The sequence below is a fragment of the Gobio gobio genome (assembly GCF_949357685.1).
Source record: "Gobio gobio genome assembly, chromosome: 5".
Taxonomy (NCBI): Eukaryota; Metazoa; Chordata; class Actinopteri; order Cypriniformes; family Gobionidae; genus Gobio; species Gobio gobio.
Window position 1 is genome coordinate 9041902 of NC_137101.1, and position 16430 is coordinate 9058331.

The 16430-nt window shown below is 39.8% G+C and overlaps 1 protein-coding gene across 1 annotated transcript in view; it reads right to left on the reverse strand.

Annotated features, from left to right (window-relative positions):
* The window catches only part of erc1b (ELKS/RAB6-interacting/CAST family member 1b), a 266460-nt gene that overhangs the window by 115933 nt on the left and 134097 nt on the right, over positions 1-16430 (reverse strand). The window contains exon 16 of the mRNA XM_079817695.1: positions 11116-11276. Coding sequence (XP_079673821.1) covers positions 11116-11276 — 161 coding nt within the window. The remainder of the gene's footprint in view (positions 1-11115; positions 11277-16430) is intronic.

Below are 16430 nucleotides of genomic sequence, written 5' to 3' on the forward strand. Positions count from 1 at the left end.
ATCATACAGGTTTAAAATGACATCAGAGTGATTACATGACAAATTTCACAAGTCTTTAAGTGTTAGATGTGGTTTCTACTGAGGCAAGCATAGTTGAGGTTGCGATTTTAATTCTTGTAGGACAAGAGAACTGTCCGTTCACTGCTGGTTTAACAACAAAAGATGAAGCCGCTTTTTATGTGATATAATGATTATGGATCCAGCAGAAGACCTCAGAGCACCGAGCAACGTCGGATGTGATCCGTCTCACTGTACAGCAGTGCACTACTGCCAGTGCGCTGTTATCTTTAAGCACCCTTGACATTTACAGAGACGTTACGTGCGTCTTTGCGCTTTCCCGACATTTCGATGGATTATGGCTCTCGGGTACATGAGCGACGGGGTCGAGACGGGAAGGGCAGAGGCCATTATACGCTGTTTAAAGTCTAATCGCTGCAGGGCCCGCTTGGCCTCTCACACACGTCCAGCCTCATTGGCTCCATGCTGTAATAATCCGTATTCACATGCTCGCTAAGATCTCCAGGCCAGGGCTTCATGGCCCCTGACTGCTCTAGCCTTCTTAGAAGAGATCATGTCAGATTCTCTCTCTCTCTTACCTCCCAGACACCGTAGACAAATCCGACCAGCACCCCTAAGAACGTTACATCAAGGCTGCCAAGATCGGCTTGCCTGGGAGAGTTAAGTCCGCTGTGTTATTACACCCATTATGGCCACTAAATCATACCACCCACTGAACTTGGCATTTTCGGTTTTAACAAAAGCATCGTTCTCTGCAAGATGGTAGCATTCACAGATTACAGATCTACAAAGGAAAAGAACATTTGGACATGGCGATTGATATCTTAAAACAATAAAAACAGGGAAAAATGAAATCTTTCGAACTTCCTTGCAATCCTCTTTTGATGATGCTAATCGTCGTTTTACCGCATACCAAATCAAGCCCTGTAAGGTGCCAATGTTTTTTCCCATCTCTCATTTTTGCTTTGTTCCGTCTAACTGAACCAAACAACAATCCCTTTAAGCCACACAACAAGCTGTGTATCACTTGAGTGAAGATGATAAAGCATTTTTGGGCCGAATTGTGGTTGGGTTTCATGGTGAACCTACACAGGTTTGTTTTCTAAAGCATTCGCCCCTGTAATGAGCCGGCCCGACTGCTCCGCTCCAAGAAACCAGAGTGCTAACAGGGGCAATTAGCTGCTTCACCCACCCTTCAAATAGAGTCTATGTGGGCAGCCGATAGCCTTGCAATCACCCCGTGTCAATTTAAACACCTTCGGACACATACTCCTCACATACCTGCGCTCAAACCTTATAATTGGACTCCCACCGGAGATCCAGCTCCAGCCGTGACATGAGTGGGGAGCTGTTGGGAATTTTTTTTAAAGTGATATTGATCTACTACGCAAGGGCGAGCGGCAAACCATTGCAGGTTTTGCAAGAGTCCACGGACCGCACACAAAAGAAAAAAAGCCCTTTCTCACTCTGGCAAGCTCTAATCTGATTGGTTGACTAAATGCAACTTCAGGGATTAAGAGTACTAGGTAAGTCGATACAAACCAGTGATTTTGAGGCAAAAATAATCACTGGATTTGCTAAAGTTTTCTAGGCTAGGAGCATGAAGTCAGTTCAAAAGATATTTAGGGCTGGTTTCACAGACAGGGCTTAGATTAAGCCAGGATTAGGCCTTAGTTCAATTAGGACATTTTAGTAGCTTTTATAAATGTGCCTTAGAAAAAAAAAACATTACTGTTGTACATCTTGAGACAAAACAATGAAACTGACATATTTTAAGATATGTCAGTGCAAGTTGCTTTCAGTTAAAACAGCTCAAAGATGCATTTTAGTCTGGGGCTAGCTAAAGCCTTGTCTGTGCAACCGGAGGATAGTTTTGCCAGAGACCTGTAAGACGCGTTTCCACCACAGGAACTTTCTTTGGGGGGGAAATTCAGAAAAAATTCTGAATTTCCCCCTCAGAAAGTCCCTACTCACGAGGTAGTACTTGGGACTGACTGGGGTGGGACTTGGGTGCTGAACATGCTGATTGGTTGACTCCACACAGCCTTTTATTTCAACCACTACTTTTAAAAATATGACTGATGGACCAACAACGAGGTTCAGGCTTTATTAAGCTTATATGTGGAGGGTGAAATCCAGCGGGAACTAGAAAGTCGCGCACAGTCCTGCGTCACTGGACTAATTTTCTTCACTGTACTTTAGACCTCGATGAAAATGGAGAGAGCAACAGGTCTGCGGGGAAAAAAGTTCCTGGGACAAACCGTTCTGGGTAATTTCGGGGGAAACGCGGCTTTAATTACCACACTGAGACAATTAATACATATTTTTAAACTGAATACTCTACCTTGTTTTACTTGTGTTACGTCTGTGCAAAAATAACAACTACTACACCGTTATTTTAATTTAAACCACTTTTCTGCACAGTCTATTATTGTAGTATAATATATTTCAGATAAACCAACACTAAAAAGGCAGTGTTGTTCACAATTCAGATTGAAAGTTCCCCCTTTAAATTCCAGTTAAATTCCTAAATTTGTAATTAAGCAATCAAACAAGAACTTGAATTCAGTTATAAGGAAGTCAAATTATAATACATTGAACTTTAAAGAAATGTAATTCTTTTTTCTTTAAAGCCGCCACTCTAGTTAAAAATTGCAAAGACAATTTTGAAGGATGACAAATAGACTGATAGAGCAGATGATAGATAGATAGAACGATAGATGGGTTCTTCCTGTCTAAGTGAACGGATCTAATTGTGTGGACCAGAACTTTGCAAAACCAAGCAAGAGCTTGTGTTTCATAGTAAGACGCAAGCTAAGAGCCATAAAGGTGGTGACAGCTCTTTTCAAGTCCTAAAATACGGACAAGTGGCTTAATGCCTTAGAGCGAACATCTGAGGAGGGCCTCTTGATCAAGATCAACCCCTCCATCATCATCCACCTCTCAAGCGGGCGCTCCAAAATGTCCAGCACTCCCAAACAACTGCAGAAAGAAAGTTAAACATTTGCTCAAAGGGAGACGACTGATGTCTGCCTTGCGGTCGCACTTTACCGAGCTGAGAACGTGAGCTGGTGGAAGTAAGAGTGAACGAGAGAAGGAAACCACATCAAATGGAAGATCACTGGGATATCACCACATCTCATATCCAGCGGTACAGGGGCATTTAAACTGTGCTAAATGGAGAGGAAACATGAGGATGGGGTGGTGTGCTGGAGTTCTCATTACCGCCTCAACCCATCGCTCTAAATCCTCAGCTTATTCCACAAAACAAGCCTGAATGTAAGTACCACACTGCGTACATCACAGTTACGTTCATAAACCTTGGCGCCAACACAGCTTGAATCCACCTCTATGCATTATCAAAGAACCCCATTGACAGTCCATTTGGATTTTAATTGAGCGATGACCTCATAATGGTCTTTTCTCACTGCTGGTTACATTCAGTGAGTTTTATCTGAATAATGACCTCACTGTGGTCTTCAATTGCCTTGGTGGTTCGCAATAGCTTTAACATCATGATTAATGAGCTAAAAGTTGTGCAAGCTGTACATTTCATAGTTTATATAAATCCCTAATTTGGACTTGCATAAACTTAAATATGGTGAGTGAAGATGCGGCATTCCAGGTTTGTCAATACAACCAGACACCATTGTTTGTGTGTATTTCGCAACCAAACACAATGCGCCAATTTGTCTATGTGAAAGAGCAAATTTGACATTCAACCGCTATTATCAAATGACAATCTTCCCCTCCACTGATACTGTTGAATCTCATTTGCACTTTTGCATATGCAAATTGTCTCAAATTCAAATGTCAAATTTTGAGCCAGAAAGCCCCTGCATATGCTTCATTAACTCGCTGGTGCTCTTTGGTCATTTTTGTCTGGAAAATTTTACATTTGTTTTTTTAAGAATTTTTTACTTCATCGGAATAGTACGAAACTTGATAAAGGTTTTGGCACTTGCTATGTGAAAACACAAAAAATCATGGACGTGATTTGAAAAGGTTAAATGGTCCTGAAAAAAAATATAGTCACACTTGTACTCCTCGCTGTCAAAAATGACCGCATTGGAAATTAATAGGAGACGAATTTCATGGTACAATGGAACTGCGCCCAAACCAAATCTTACTGAAAGCTCATTTTTTGAGATATCAAGCTCAAATTTGTAACACAACTTGTTTATGGCTTTGATTTTCTTGCAGTATTAGAGTAAAATGTGTTTTTGAAAATACATATTACATGTAAAAAGTCAAATAGTATTTTTGTGCATTTTTCATAACAACAAACATACAATTCTGTAACTTTTATTAACCCCTAGGAGTCTGAGATGTTTTGGGGCCCTTTAGAAGTTTTCATGCTCTTACATTTGTGTTTTTTTTTCAGTTGCTTATAAACACGTTAATGGCAAAAGTGTAATTACACTGTATTCAGCACAAACTGGGCTACCATAATATGTGAGCAACATGTATGCACATGCTTGTTTTTTGAGAGAAAAATGTTTATGCTTGATTTTTGAAAAAACAAACTTTTTTTTTTTAAATTAAGGCCTCAAAACACACAATAGATATGTGTTCACAAGACTTTTGACTCCAGTGTGTATTTGCATTGAGTTTTTGCTTCAAACTGATGTGAGAATCATTGAGCCTACTCATTCACATAAAACAATACACTGATTTAAAATTTGTAAGACCATTTTTCTTCACAAAGCCAGTATGCAAGGAGGCGTGATATCTAATGAATAATGATGAGTATCAACTGAAAGGACAAAAGAACACAATAGCCAGCATAATGAGCTGCATAATGCATGAGCTTCATACCTGACAAAGAGCAAAAAAAGCTCTTCTTATTTAGTTGAAATTGTACTTATCTAGTAAATGCATCTTGATTTAAGAATGTTTATATATTTAGACTAGAAAAAAGACAAATTACCAAGAAGAGCATTTTTTTCTACATTTTTTCTACTATTTTTATGTTTTTAAAAGTATCTAGTATCATGCTAAAAAAATTATATAATTAATAATTAAAATTAAGATACAATTTATACAAAACAAAATTCACTTTCTACAAAACAAAACTCCAGAATCATTTCTGACAAACTTTGATATTAAATAAAAAAAATAACATAAGGTTATAATATTTAAACATCAATATGAAGCAAAATACGTTTGACTGGTACTATATTTATAGCATCTGAGCAGACATTTGCGAATAAAAGCTTTATTGATGTGACACTAGGCTCTTTTACAATAAACACGTTATAATCTGGCCAAAACAAGCCAAATAAATATTGTCTAAATAGTCTTGCGTGTATGACATATAAAGGGTTAGTTCACCCAAAAATGAAAATTCTGTCATTAATAACTTACCCTCATGTCGTTCAACACCCGTCAGACCTCCGTTCATCTTCGGAACAGAAATTAAGATATTTTAGTTGAAATCTGATGCCTCTGAAAGTCCTCCATTGGCTCAATGGCACTCTACACTCTCAAGACCCTTAAAAGGTACTAAAGACGTCGTTACAAAGTCCATCTCACTACAGTGGTTCTAAAATAACTTTATGAATCGGCGACAATAGTTTTTGTGTGCAAAAAAACCCTAAATAACGACTTACATAGTGATGACGATTTCAAAACAAAGCATCACGAAGCTTCGAAGTGTTATGAATCACTGAGCCGAATGATGATTCGGATCGCGTGTCAAACCGCCAAACTGCTGAAATTTGGCGATTCAAACCGCTGAATCGACTGCGTGATTCATAACGCTTCGAAGCTTCATGATGCTTTGTTTTGAAATCGTCATCACTATGTAAGTCGTTATTTAGGGTTTTTTTGCGCACAAAAACTATTGTCGCCGATTCATAAAGTTATTGTAGAACCACTGTAGTGAGATGGACTTTGTAACGACGTCTTTAGTACCTTTTAAGGGTCTTGAGAGTGTAGAGTGCCATTGAGCCAATGGAGGACTTTCAGAGGCAAAAGATTTCAACTAAAATATCTTCATTTCTGTTCCGAAGATGAACGGAGGTCTGACGGGTGTCGAACGACATGAGGGTAAGTAATTAATGACAGAATTTTCATTTTTGGGTGAACTAACCCTTTAATGTTGCAACAGGATTTCTATTATTAAACGGTCTTTTTGCATTTAATATTCACAGATGCTAACAAAATAAACTGACCTTAGCGGCGGAGTCCTTTGCTTTCAGAAATGAACAGCTTTGCATGAGGAGTATAAATCCAGGATTATTGCTCAAAACGATGTAGCTGAAGTAATGTTACAGCGCTTCACTAGATGTTTGTATGAGTTGATGTGTGGGCGTTGATGCAGGGATCGTCAGTATTTGAATCTCAATAGAACGGGCGATCCGTGGGCGTGGTCGCATTACCGGATAATGAAGTAGCTCGCGGGTGACTGACATGTATCGCTTTTGAACAGATTACATAAACACAGAATATTTGTTTTCGATTTGGTTTACATTGTTTAAAACCTGACATTACAGCGTTTCTTTAGACATATGTCTCATGTTTGTGAGACAACTATTCACTAAGCTAGAGTTCCTTTTCTGAAGACTATCTGAATGAATGTCTTTGAGAGAGAGCGCATCATGTTTGTTTTATTTATTTAGCAAAAAGCAAAACATTTTGTTTTTATTGTGACTGTACACAAAAAAAAAATAGAAACTTAACAGATTATAATGATGTATAATACTTGCCTGAATGATAAAAAACGACATAGTTATTTGAGTCTCTTTGGCACTGATAAGAAATAACTGACTCGAGGGGGTTAAGTTCACTTTTTTCACTTCAGCAATAATCTGCCAAGTGTCTTTGAAAAGAGTTTAAACTTAAAGGTAGGGTAGGTAAGAATGATCTAAAACACTTTTGTCCAAATTTGTTTAAACTTTCTTTATATGTCAATACATAATGAAAATTTAAGTACTCTGAAAAAGAGAGTATAAAAATCGAGTGACTCTAGACTTTTTAATCTGCAATAAACATCGCTCATTATTTTCGTTCGGGCCGAAACAAGTGATTGGCTTGGGCGACTGTCACTCTCTCTCGCTACCATGGCTACCACCGCTTTTGCTACAGGATCTGCCCACATGCGCGCACCCCACTGTTGCCAAGTCGGGCTACTTCAAACACTGTTGCCGCGGGCTGTTTTTCATGTGCGGGTTGAAGCGACCCCAATTATGTGATGTTTTGCCCCGGGATTTGTGAATTTTAGCAGGCAGCCCTACCAAAAAGACACATATTTTACCACCCAAATGCGATTTTTACCGGAGAAACACGATTGGGCTTGTTTTGGGCTAGTTTTGAGTAGCAATTGGGCGGATTTTGTTGTGAAAACCTGGCAACCCTAGCGCACCCGTTTGATTTGAGTTCAAGAGGCTGTATTTCTGCTGGACATGTAATCTTTCATTTTGATTATACTTTTTTTGGTTTATGTTTTCATGAAGCATGTCTCACTAGCACACGTAGCTGCCTAATATAGCTAACATAACATTACTTAGCATAAAGTTACAATGTTATACACTTAGCGAACCATTAGTAGAGATGATAAATACTCAATATGCTTAGCTCAAGTTGATCGCTGTCGTGTTGAATTTCGCAAAATGTAACTTTAGATAACAAAATGCATGTGTAAAAGCTAGTACACCGCATCCAGGAACTTTTTTTAGAACTAAGTTAGCTTTAGCTACTACCCTCTGTCTAAACTCTTTTACCATGTTCACCGGGAACTTTACCTGCACGTTTATTTCGGCCCTTGGTTTGTTTTTATATACTCTACCAATGTTTATGTTGATGTTTTTATCTTGTATCTGTTTGTGTTGTAGACACTGTGTTGTGTGTGTATTTTAAACTTTACCAGTATCGTTATTCTAGCTTGATAGTGAGTACTAAAATACATCTTATTTGTTTATTTTCATAATGATAAAGTTAGATTTTTTATTACATGTGATTCTGACTCGATGTCACTACATGCACTTCTTCTCCGCTCGCCTCAGGTAAATAATGCGCCTTTCAGCTGACGGTCGGCGTAGCGCGTTCATGTGTTTCGGGGGCGTGGCTTTGGAAAGAGCCCAGAAGGGAGAAGGTGGAGTGAATGGAAATAATGAGCTGTCTTTAAAACAGTCGTGAGAGGTCTACAGACACTCAATTTTTATACTTTCTTTTTCTGAGTACTTACATTTTAATTATGTATTGATATATAAAGAAAGTTTAAACAAATTTGGAAAAAACGTTTTTTAACCAAATCCTACCTTACCCTACCTTTAAGTCTGGGCACTAAAGCATTCAAGATTTACGACAGTTTAAGTTTCCCTCAAAAAGTGAATAAATGGAGTATAACTACAGCATAAATATAATTTAGTACCATAAAATCCCCTAGATTTTGAGGTTAATGAGTTTAAATGAATGATATTCTCCATTTCTGGGAGAACTATTCCTTTGAATTCAACTTTGGAAAAAAAAGGCAGGAACACAAAATTACAACACAAATACAACTGACAAAAAAAAAAGTATTAAAAAAATGTCCTTTGCAAACCATAGGGAAAAAACAGAGTTTAGAAAGAGTGGTAATTCTGCCTTTTTTTAGATGGCGTGGATGGAGAACCAGCCCAAAGGGTCGATGTCTCCACACTGCTGACTTTAAACTGTGCGGTCGGAAGTTCAGCCCGAGGAAATAAATAAATAAAAAGTCTGTGACCTCTGCGTCTGCTATTTTGTGCTTTTTCATTCGAAATTTTAATGAGTGGTCCAGTTGGTTGTCTGCTGCCAGCCGGCGGGGCCCCTTCAGCAGCACGAGTCTACTTTCTCCGGCCCCGACCGCATTACGTTCATCGCCAAAACAGATCGAAGACCACCCCTCTCTCTCTCCTCCATCCCTATCAGAGACTTATTTTCACTCAAATACGAGACTTTTTTTTTGTAAATGTGTGGTTAGTGAGAGGCCGGTGGAGATACACAACGCTCTCTGTCTCAGTTGAGCTGACCTTCTGGTTTTAACAGCCAAATTTGGATGCAATGGGGCCCTGCTCGCCTTCTCTTTCATATTACCAGGCAAAACGATCTTTTTGGGAATCAGTACACAGCATTAATTTATACACATTACACCTAGAAAAAGACTCCCATCATTTGTCAGCCTTCTCCTTATCTTCTTTTACTGCCAGAAGCCATCGGTAGAGTAACTCAAGCACGCACGCACATCCGTGTGTCTGAGAATATGGCTGACAATCAAATCGCCACGCCAATCTGGAAAACACAGAGTCCTTGAAACTCCCATTCTGACTCATTTTTCCACAACCACGATCATTATTCTGAACTCGCTTGATATTAAATTTAAAACAATAGCCTGTGAGGACAATATACAGTGGAGTATGTTTAAAAGAGGCAGAAAAATTATGTTCTCGAACATTTTAAGTTATAAATTAACATTAATGTATAAAGAACATGAATAGACAATGAAAAATGATATACTTATACATTAACATTAATTGAAATGAATAAATGCTGTAAAAATAGTTTTTCATTGTTGTCAATACACAAACGAATACAACTCATTGTAAAGTGCGACAAAAAGCCCTAATCTCACCCAAAAATGTGTTATCTTTACAACATTCCTCTTAGAACCATGTCTATATCTCTTAAATGCCATGGGGGCATCAAATGTAATGATGTATTCCTACTCTATAAGGCAGAAGTCAAAGTTTTATCTTTAGGGCCCAAACCCATCGGAGTGGAGACACATCAATTTGAAAGTGAGAGGGCCTTTTTTCTGTAATTCCTCTAAGCTCAGACTTCTAGCAGGGATCCTTGAAGAACCACCTTCATTGAATCCTCATTCAGTTATGGTATGGAGACCTTCAACCTCCTTTATTCCTCTAGTCCTCCTCTTATCCCTATCTAGAGTCAAGAAGTGCTCAAAACACTCAAGCACCACAGGCACTGATAAGCAAATGAGCAGCAAAGAATCCTGTAAGAGATCATGAGAAAAGACAAGAGAGAGTTGGGGCGAATGCTGTGGGAGAACAGAGGGAGAGTGAGGGGGTCCTTGGATTCTCCTGAAGTGATCTTTTGGAAAGATGAGTCTGTAGAAGCTCAGTGGATGATGAGGAAAAGTCTGAAATAAAGAAGCACTCAAAAAGCCATTCAGCCTCCCAAGAGCACACGGTCCCTCCAGGCCTCTGGCTGACCTAGTGGATTAGGAAAAAATCCTGCCTCAATACCTATACCTATATAACAAGGATTTTCAACAGGGGATCCAAGGAAATGTTGAATGGCAAAAACAACCATGAGAAAAAAAACAGCATTAGAACAAAACAAAAAAACGGATGAAGAATGTAAACTGTGCATATGCATTTCACGATCTATGGAAAAAATAGTATGGAACATACAATGCATGATATATGAGGTATGATATATGATGCATAAGATATGATATATGAGATTTAATGTATTATATGATATGGTACGAGATGAGATGATATGATATATGATGTATGAGATTATATATGATATATGATATGATATGATATATGAGAGAGGATACATTCTTATATGATATAAATGAAACATGATATGATATCTGATGTATGAGACATGATATAAGATATATGATGTATTATATGATATGGATATGGTATGAGATAATATATAATATGATGAATGATATATGAGAGAGGATGTGTGATATATGCTGTATGAGACATATTCTTATATGATATAAATGAAACATGATATGATATGAAATAACTCATCATATTTGGGGGTCCAGTTTGAAACCCCCTGACCTCGATCACAAAAATCCTTCTAAAAGTAGCCGAAAACAGGCTAACTTCTGTCAACATAACCAAAAGTGGAGTGTTCCTTTAAGTAAAAAGAGTAGCAATGTCCACGGCAAGTTGTAATAGGGCACAGCTGTAATGACGGAATATATCCACATACTCTTTTCAAAAGAGCAAAGGAAAAAAATCTTGTTTATCATAATATATCCCTTTAAAACAAGCAACAATTAAATGTTCTACCTTAAGATGACAGAACAGCAACAAATCGCTGCATCAGGCCATAAGGAGTGAAGGACAGGCGTAAAGGTCTTACTTCATTTCCAGCACCTCCTCCAGGTGCTTTCTGCGCTCTGCCCTCAGCGTGGTCAGGTGAGCCTCCTTCTCCGCCAAGGACTGCTGGGTGGACGACAGCTTGGCCTTCATGGACTCCAACTCTTGCTTCACCTTTTCCATGGCAGCCAACAGCTCCGCCATCTGTCCAGGCAAACAAATAAACATGTTTGTGCTGATGAACAATAACCCAACAGACAAACAGAAGGACAAAAACATAATCCCACAGAAACGTCAGATAAGACGGAACCCAAACAAATATGTTGAGTGAACACACAGCAGGCCAAGAGCGAAGCGCACAGGGACATGAATGGATTTGTGCGCAGAGAAGCTGATGGACAAAATGAGTGTCCAAAAAGAGATTAAAACCATGGGGGAAAACAGTGCAAAAAATAGTACAGAGATCCATGTAATAGATTCAAGGACAGCAGGTGAAATAAAATAGGGAAAAATGATTAACACACGACCGGAATTCCACTTTGTGAGTGTGTAAGAGTGTGTTACTCCAGATATATTAACTACATAACTTCGTGATGAGGTTTGTCATACATCACATCCCTAGAGTTATTTCACTCCGATTTGTTTTTGAAAAGGTGGATGTTCTCCGTTTCTGACTGTGATTTTTCTTTCCTCCTCTCCCTCCGTTTCCACACAATGTTTATAACTCGGAGTAACAGGAGCGAGTGAATGAGGAGGATAAATCAAACGGTGTGGCAGGTTTATGTATTCCATGGAAGGCAAGGTTTAGCGACTTGGCTCAAAGCGGTTCTCACAGCCTCGTCGACCGCTTGCGGTTCACCCCGGGACTCTCTGAAATCTCTGTTCTCGCAGGAAACTGCGTAGGCCTCGGCGGCGATCTGTGCAGTCTCCTTTGTCTGTTCTCTATGTTTATCCATCCTTCCCTGCTCTGTGTTTCATCAGCTTTTGTTCCATCCATACTACAGACACTTCTACGTGGAATCAAATCCAAAAATAGCTCACTAAAAATCCATTTCAAGATTCACAAACGATCAAAATGAAATAGTTGATATGACTCGTGCACTATAATGTCGTCACAATAAAAAAATTAAGTCATTATTCACTGATAATCTTTCCCTCCAGCGGCCTGTTAACCGCTGGGACCAATACAGTGAAGGCAGTGAGAACCAGACCATTCAGATTTATGAACAAATTAATTTTGTCAACAGGATTAACTAATTAACTATAAAGATCTGACTCAAAAGAGTGATTCAGTTCTTCAGTCAGTGAGTTGAACTTGTGAACCGGATAAGTCTGATCCATAAATGAGTCATTTAGATTTTTATTAAACTAATTCACTGAAAAGATCTGGCTCAAAAGAGTGATTTATACACAAATTGGGCATTGAAGTCAGTGGCCGTGTGTGAAATCGCCCCCTATAACCTTAAATAGAGCACAGCCATTTGTAGAAATCATAGTGGACATTATCGAGTGCACTCGTTCAATCCCACTATCATCCATTCATTTTCAAATCCGTTGGTCCAATGTGACTACAGCGTAATATCATCAGGTATAAATGTATTTTTTAATTGATTAAATTGATAAGGTTTATACATTTACACTTTTTATCACTACTGGAGCTGCCAGTTTGCCAAGTTTCAAATGATTATTAAACAAAGCACAAACTATATAAAAGCGGCAGCTCTTCCGCCGCACTCACTCGTGTTCATTCACTCCTGCAAGTGGACTATATTAGTGGACTAATGAAGGGAATGGCAAGCGAGTTGAACTCGAGAACCAGATCAGTCGGATTCATGGGTGAATCATTCAGATCAGTTTTGTCAACAGGATCGATTGAATCACCGAAAAGAACTGATTCAAACAAGTGATTCGTTAGCAAATTGGACATCACTACATCAGTCATGAAGATGTCAAGGAGTGCCAGAGCAGATGTTGAGATTTTCTGTGAATAATTATGAATGAATGAATAAATGAATGGGGTATTTATATAGCGCATTACAATCGTTATAGGGCAGGGGTGGGCAACTCCAGTCCTTGAGGGCCACTGTCCTGCAGAGTTTAGCTCCAAACCTGATAAAACTCACCTGCCTGTAGCCTTCTAGTAATCCAGGTCCAGGAGACACTGATTAGCTGGTTCAGGTGTGTTTGATTAGGGTTGGAGCTAAACTCTGCAGGACAGTGGCCCTCGAGGACTGGAGTTGCCCATGCCTGTTATAGGGGGTCTCTCCTCAACCACCACCAGTGTGCAGCATCCACAGTAAAACGGCACCAGTGTGCTCAGCACACACCAGCTATAGGTGGAGACTGAGATATATAGAGTGGTAGAGCCAACTCAGTGGATAGGGATTATTAGGAGGCCTTGATTGATAAGGGCCAATGAAGGGAATTTGGCCAGGGCACGGGGGTTACACCCCTATTATGAGGAGTGCCATGGGCTTTTTAATGAGCACAGGGAGTCAGGACCTCGGTTTAACTTCTCATCTGAAGGACGGTGCTTGTTATAGTAGTGTCCTCATCACTATACTGGGGCATTGGGACCCACACAGACCACAGGGTGAGCGCCCCCTGCTGGCCTCACTAACACCTCACCCAGCAGCAACCTAGTTGTCCCAGGAGGTCTCACATCCAGGCAATAACCAGGCTCAGCCCTACTTGGCTTCAGTGGGCAACCAGTATTTGGCTGTGGTTTGGGAATTACTTCAATTCAGGTTGTATACCTTCTTAAGACTTAAATATAGCACATAAGTCCACTTGAGCCACTTTTATCATACTGTTATGGTGCTTTGCATCCTTTTTTTAAAAGTCCCTATCCTCATTAACTTAATCATTTCATCAGAAAATGAATTAAACATCAACAAATCACAGTTTTTCACAAAAGAAAGTAAATCATGGAGGTTTGGAATGACATGAAGGTGAGTAAATGATGACCGTATTTCCATAATGGGTGAACTATTCCTTTAATACATTCAACATGGGGGCAGTCGTGGCCTAATGGTTAAAGAGTCAGACTGAAAGTTGCAGATTCCATTCTCAATACCAGCAGGAAATAACTACGGTCCCCTTGAGCAAGGCACCTAAACCCCAATCACTCCCCAGGGGTGCCGAAGTAAGTGTTTGTGTGTTCACTACTCATTGTGTGTGCACTAAATTGTATGGGTTAAATGCAGAGGACAAATTCTGAGTATGGGTTACCACACTTGGCCTTCACATACTTGGCTTTCATTATTAAAACATTCACTGACAGTTTCATAGCACTGCCACCCAACACTGCCCAAAGCCATGAATACATTCTATCCTATGTTTTGTGAGCACTGGAGATGTTTTTCAACAGAGCATTTGGGGGCAATAAGCAGAAACACCACAAAAGCAAGATTTATCTGTAAAATGTAATCCCCTTTGGGAAAAGACACAATAAAAGTGCATGTGCTCGCAGCAGTGCTGCCCTCTGGTGGCTGGAGGTACTGTAGGGTGTGTGAGAGAGCTCAATCCAGCTGTCATCATAAGTCATCTGCCTAATGTACTACACCCGAGCCAAGCCTAGTGAACAAGCTACCAAAACCCGCTCTGCCAAATTTACTGCCGTCTGCTTTCCAGTCTCACACTCCTATGCTCTAGTTCATCATCTCATACCATACCAAACTCACACAGGGTTGATACTGAACAGCAACAAATGGGTCGTGACTAAACCCAAGGATGATGGTGCCTCCCCTGGGCATGTGAAATCCACCGGCAAATTCCACCTGACAGGATCAGGTAAGTGAGGGCTCACCGGAATGGCTTATGTTAAAATGTAATGCATGTCAAATTAAAAAAACAAGGAAGAGGAAATCATTATTCATGTGGAGTTCTTTTTACCTCAAACGGAGAGCACAGGTCACATCTTAGAAGAATAAAACTGGTGAGAGTCTGCGTGGACATAAAAGACAGTAATATTTTTTTCACAGATACAAAAAAAATAAAAATGGAAAAATCTCTCGGGAGACAAAGTGAGAGGGAATCGAGACTGCCTGCCTCAGGCCCCCTAGTATGACCATAAAAAAATATTTAAAAACTGGCAGCATCAGTTTCACTGCCAGTGGCAAACCTGTGGTGAGGGCGGGGAAACAGGTCTGTCCATTAAAACAGAGCGGCCAATGAGAGGTGAGGGGGGCAAAAACGGAACCGTGAGAACTTTGTAAAATTTTTATTCAACAGCACACAAAAATCTCGACAATCTCCCACTGTTGTGCAACCACACGTACACACACATAGCGGCGGCAGAGCGGTTAACTAATCAGTCCAGGATGTGTGAGAGGCGATATGGTGTCACCGTGCCTTGAGGGGAGACATCTGAACTGACTCCATCCTCGGTGACCAAACATCATCTGGAACGAATGGACTCGAATGAATTTACAGTGTGCTTGGGTCAGTTTTACTGTAAAAGTATTTAGTAAGCTCAGCCTGGTGCCAAATTCGTAAAGCCGTTGAGTTAAGTCATTCATTAGGACATAATCAACAGATTTTAAAGGTCTGACTAAAGGCTTGGCAGACTGATGGGAAAGCCAAATCGCACACACACAAAAAATTGTAAAGTCTACATAAGGTATCATAGACATTATGATTCCTAGAACTCTATAGTGTGGAATCAAGAACTGGTTCTTACTCTGAACCGGATCCATAAAAAAAAAAAAAAAATGAAACCAAATGATTTTCATTATGTCTAGTTCTGTGTCCTCCTTCTTCCTTGGATGTTGGGAGTCTAAGGTTCTTTTTCAAAAGTACTACAATAATTATTAATGGAATTGGAACCGGAATTTCCTTTCATGTTCCAAAATTAGAGTTTGCTGAAAATTCTCTAAAAAGAAAATCCGAAATATTAAAACCAATGCAAACACTCCTTTCAGCAAAGACTTGCTTGTGGTGTTGCCTTCTCTGATGGAGGAATGGACGGTGTGTGTGTGTGTGTGTGTGTACGAAAGAACAAGGTGGCATGCAGCGCTTGTTTTCTCAGGGGAGTACAAACTAACCTCAGATGTTAGTCAAGTCGTAAAAAAAACGCTGCAGTGAATTATGACACCTCGGGTGTGAAAAATTGAGCACTTCACTGGGTGATGATAACACCACTTCCTTTCTCACACTGGGAATGTGAACCAGTAAGGCAAGAGGAGGACAGATCAAAGCGTTCAAGATGCACGTCCTTTAACTGATCTTCACAGTCCGGCTTCAACCCTCTGCAAGTGTTTTTACGACTTGGAGTAATTGCTCACATCAGTTGTGACGTACCGTCTATGGAATTGATAACAGTGATTTTCTTCTTTTTTTGTTTAATTTAAGGCTGGC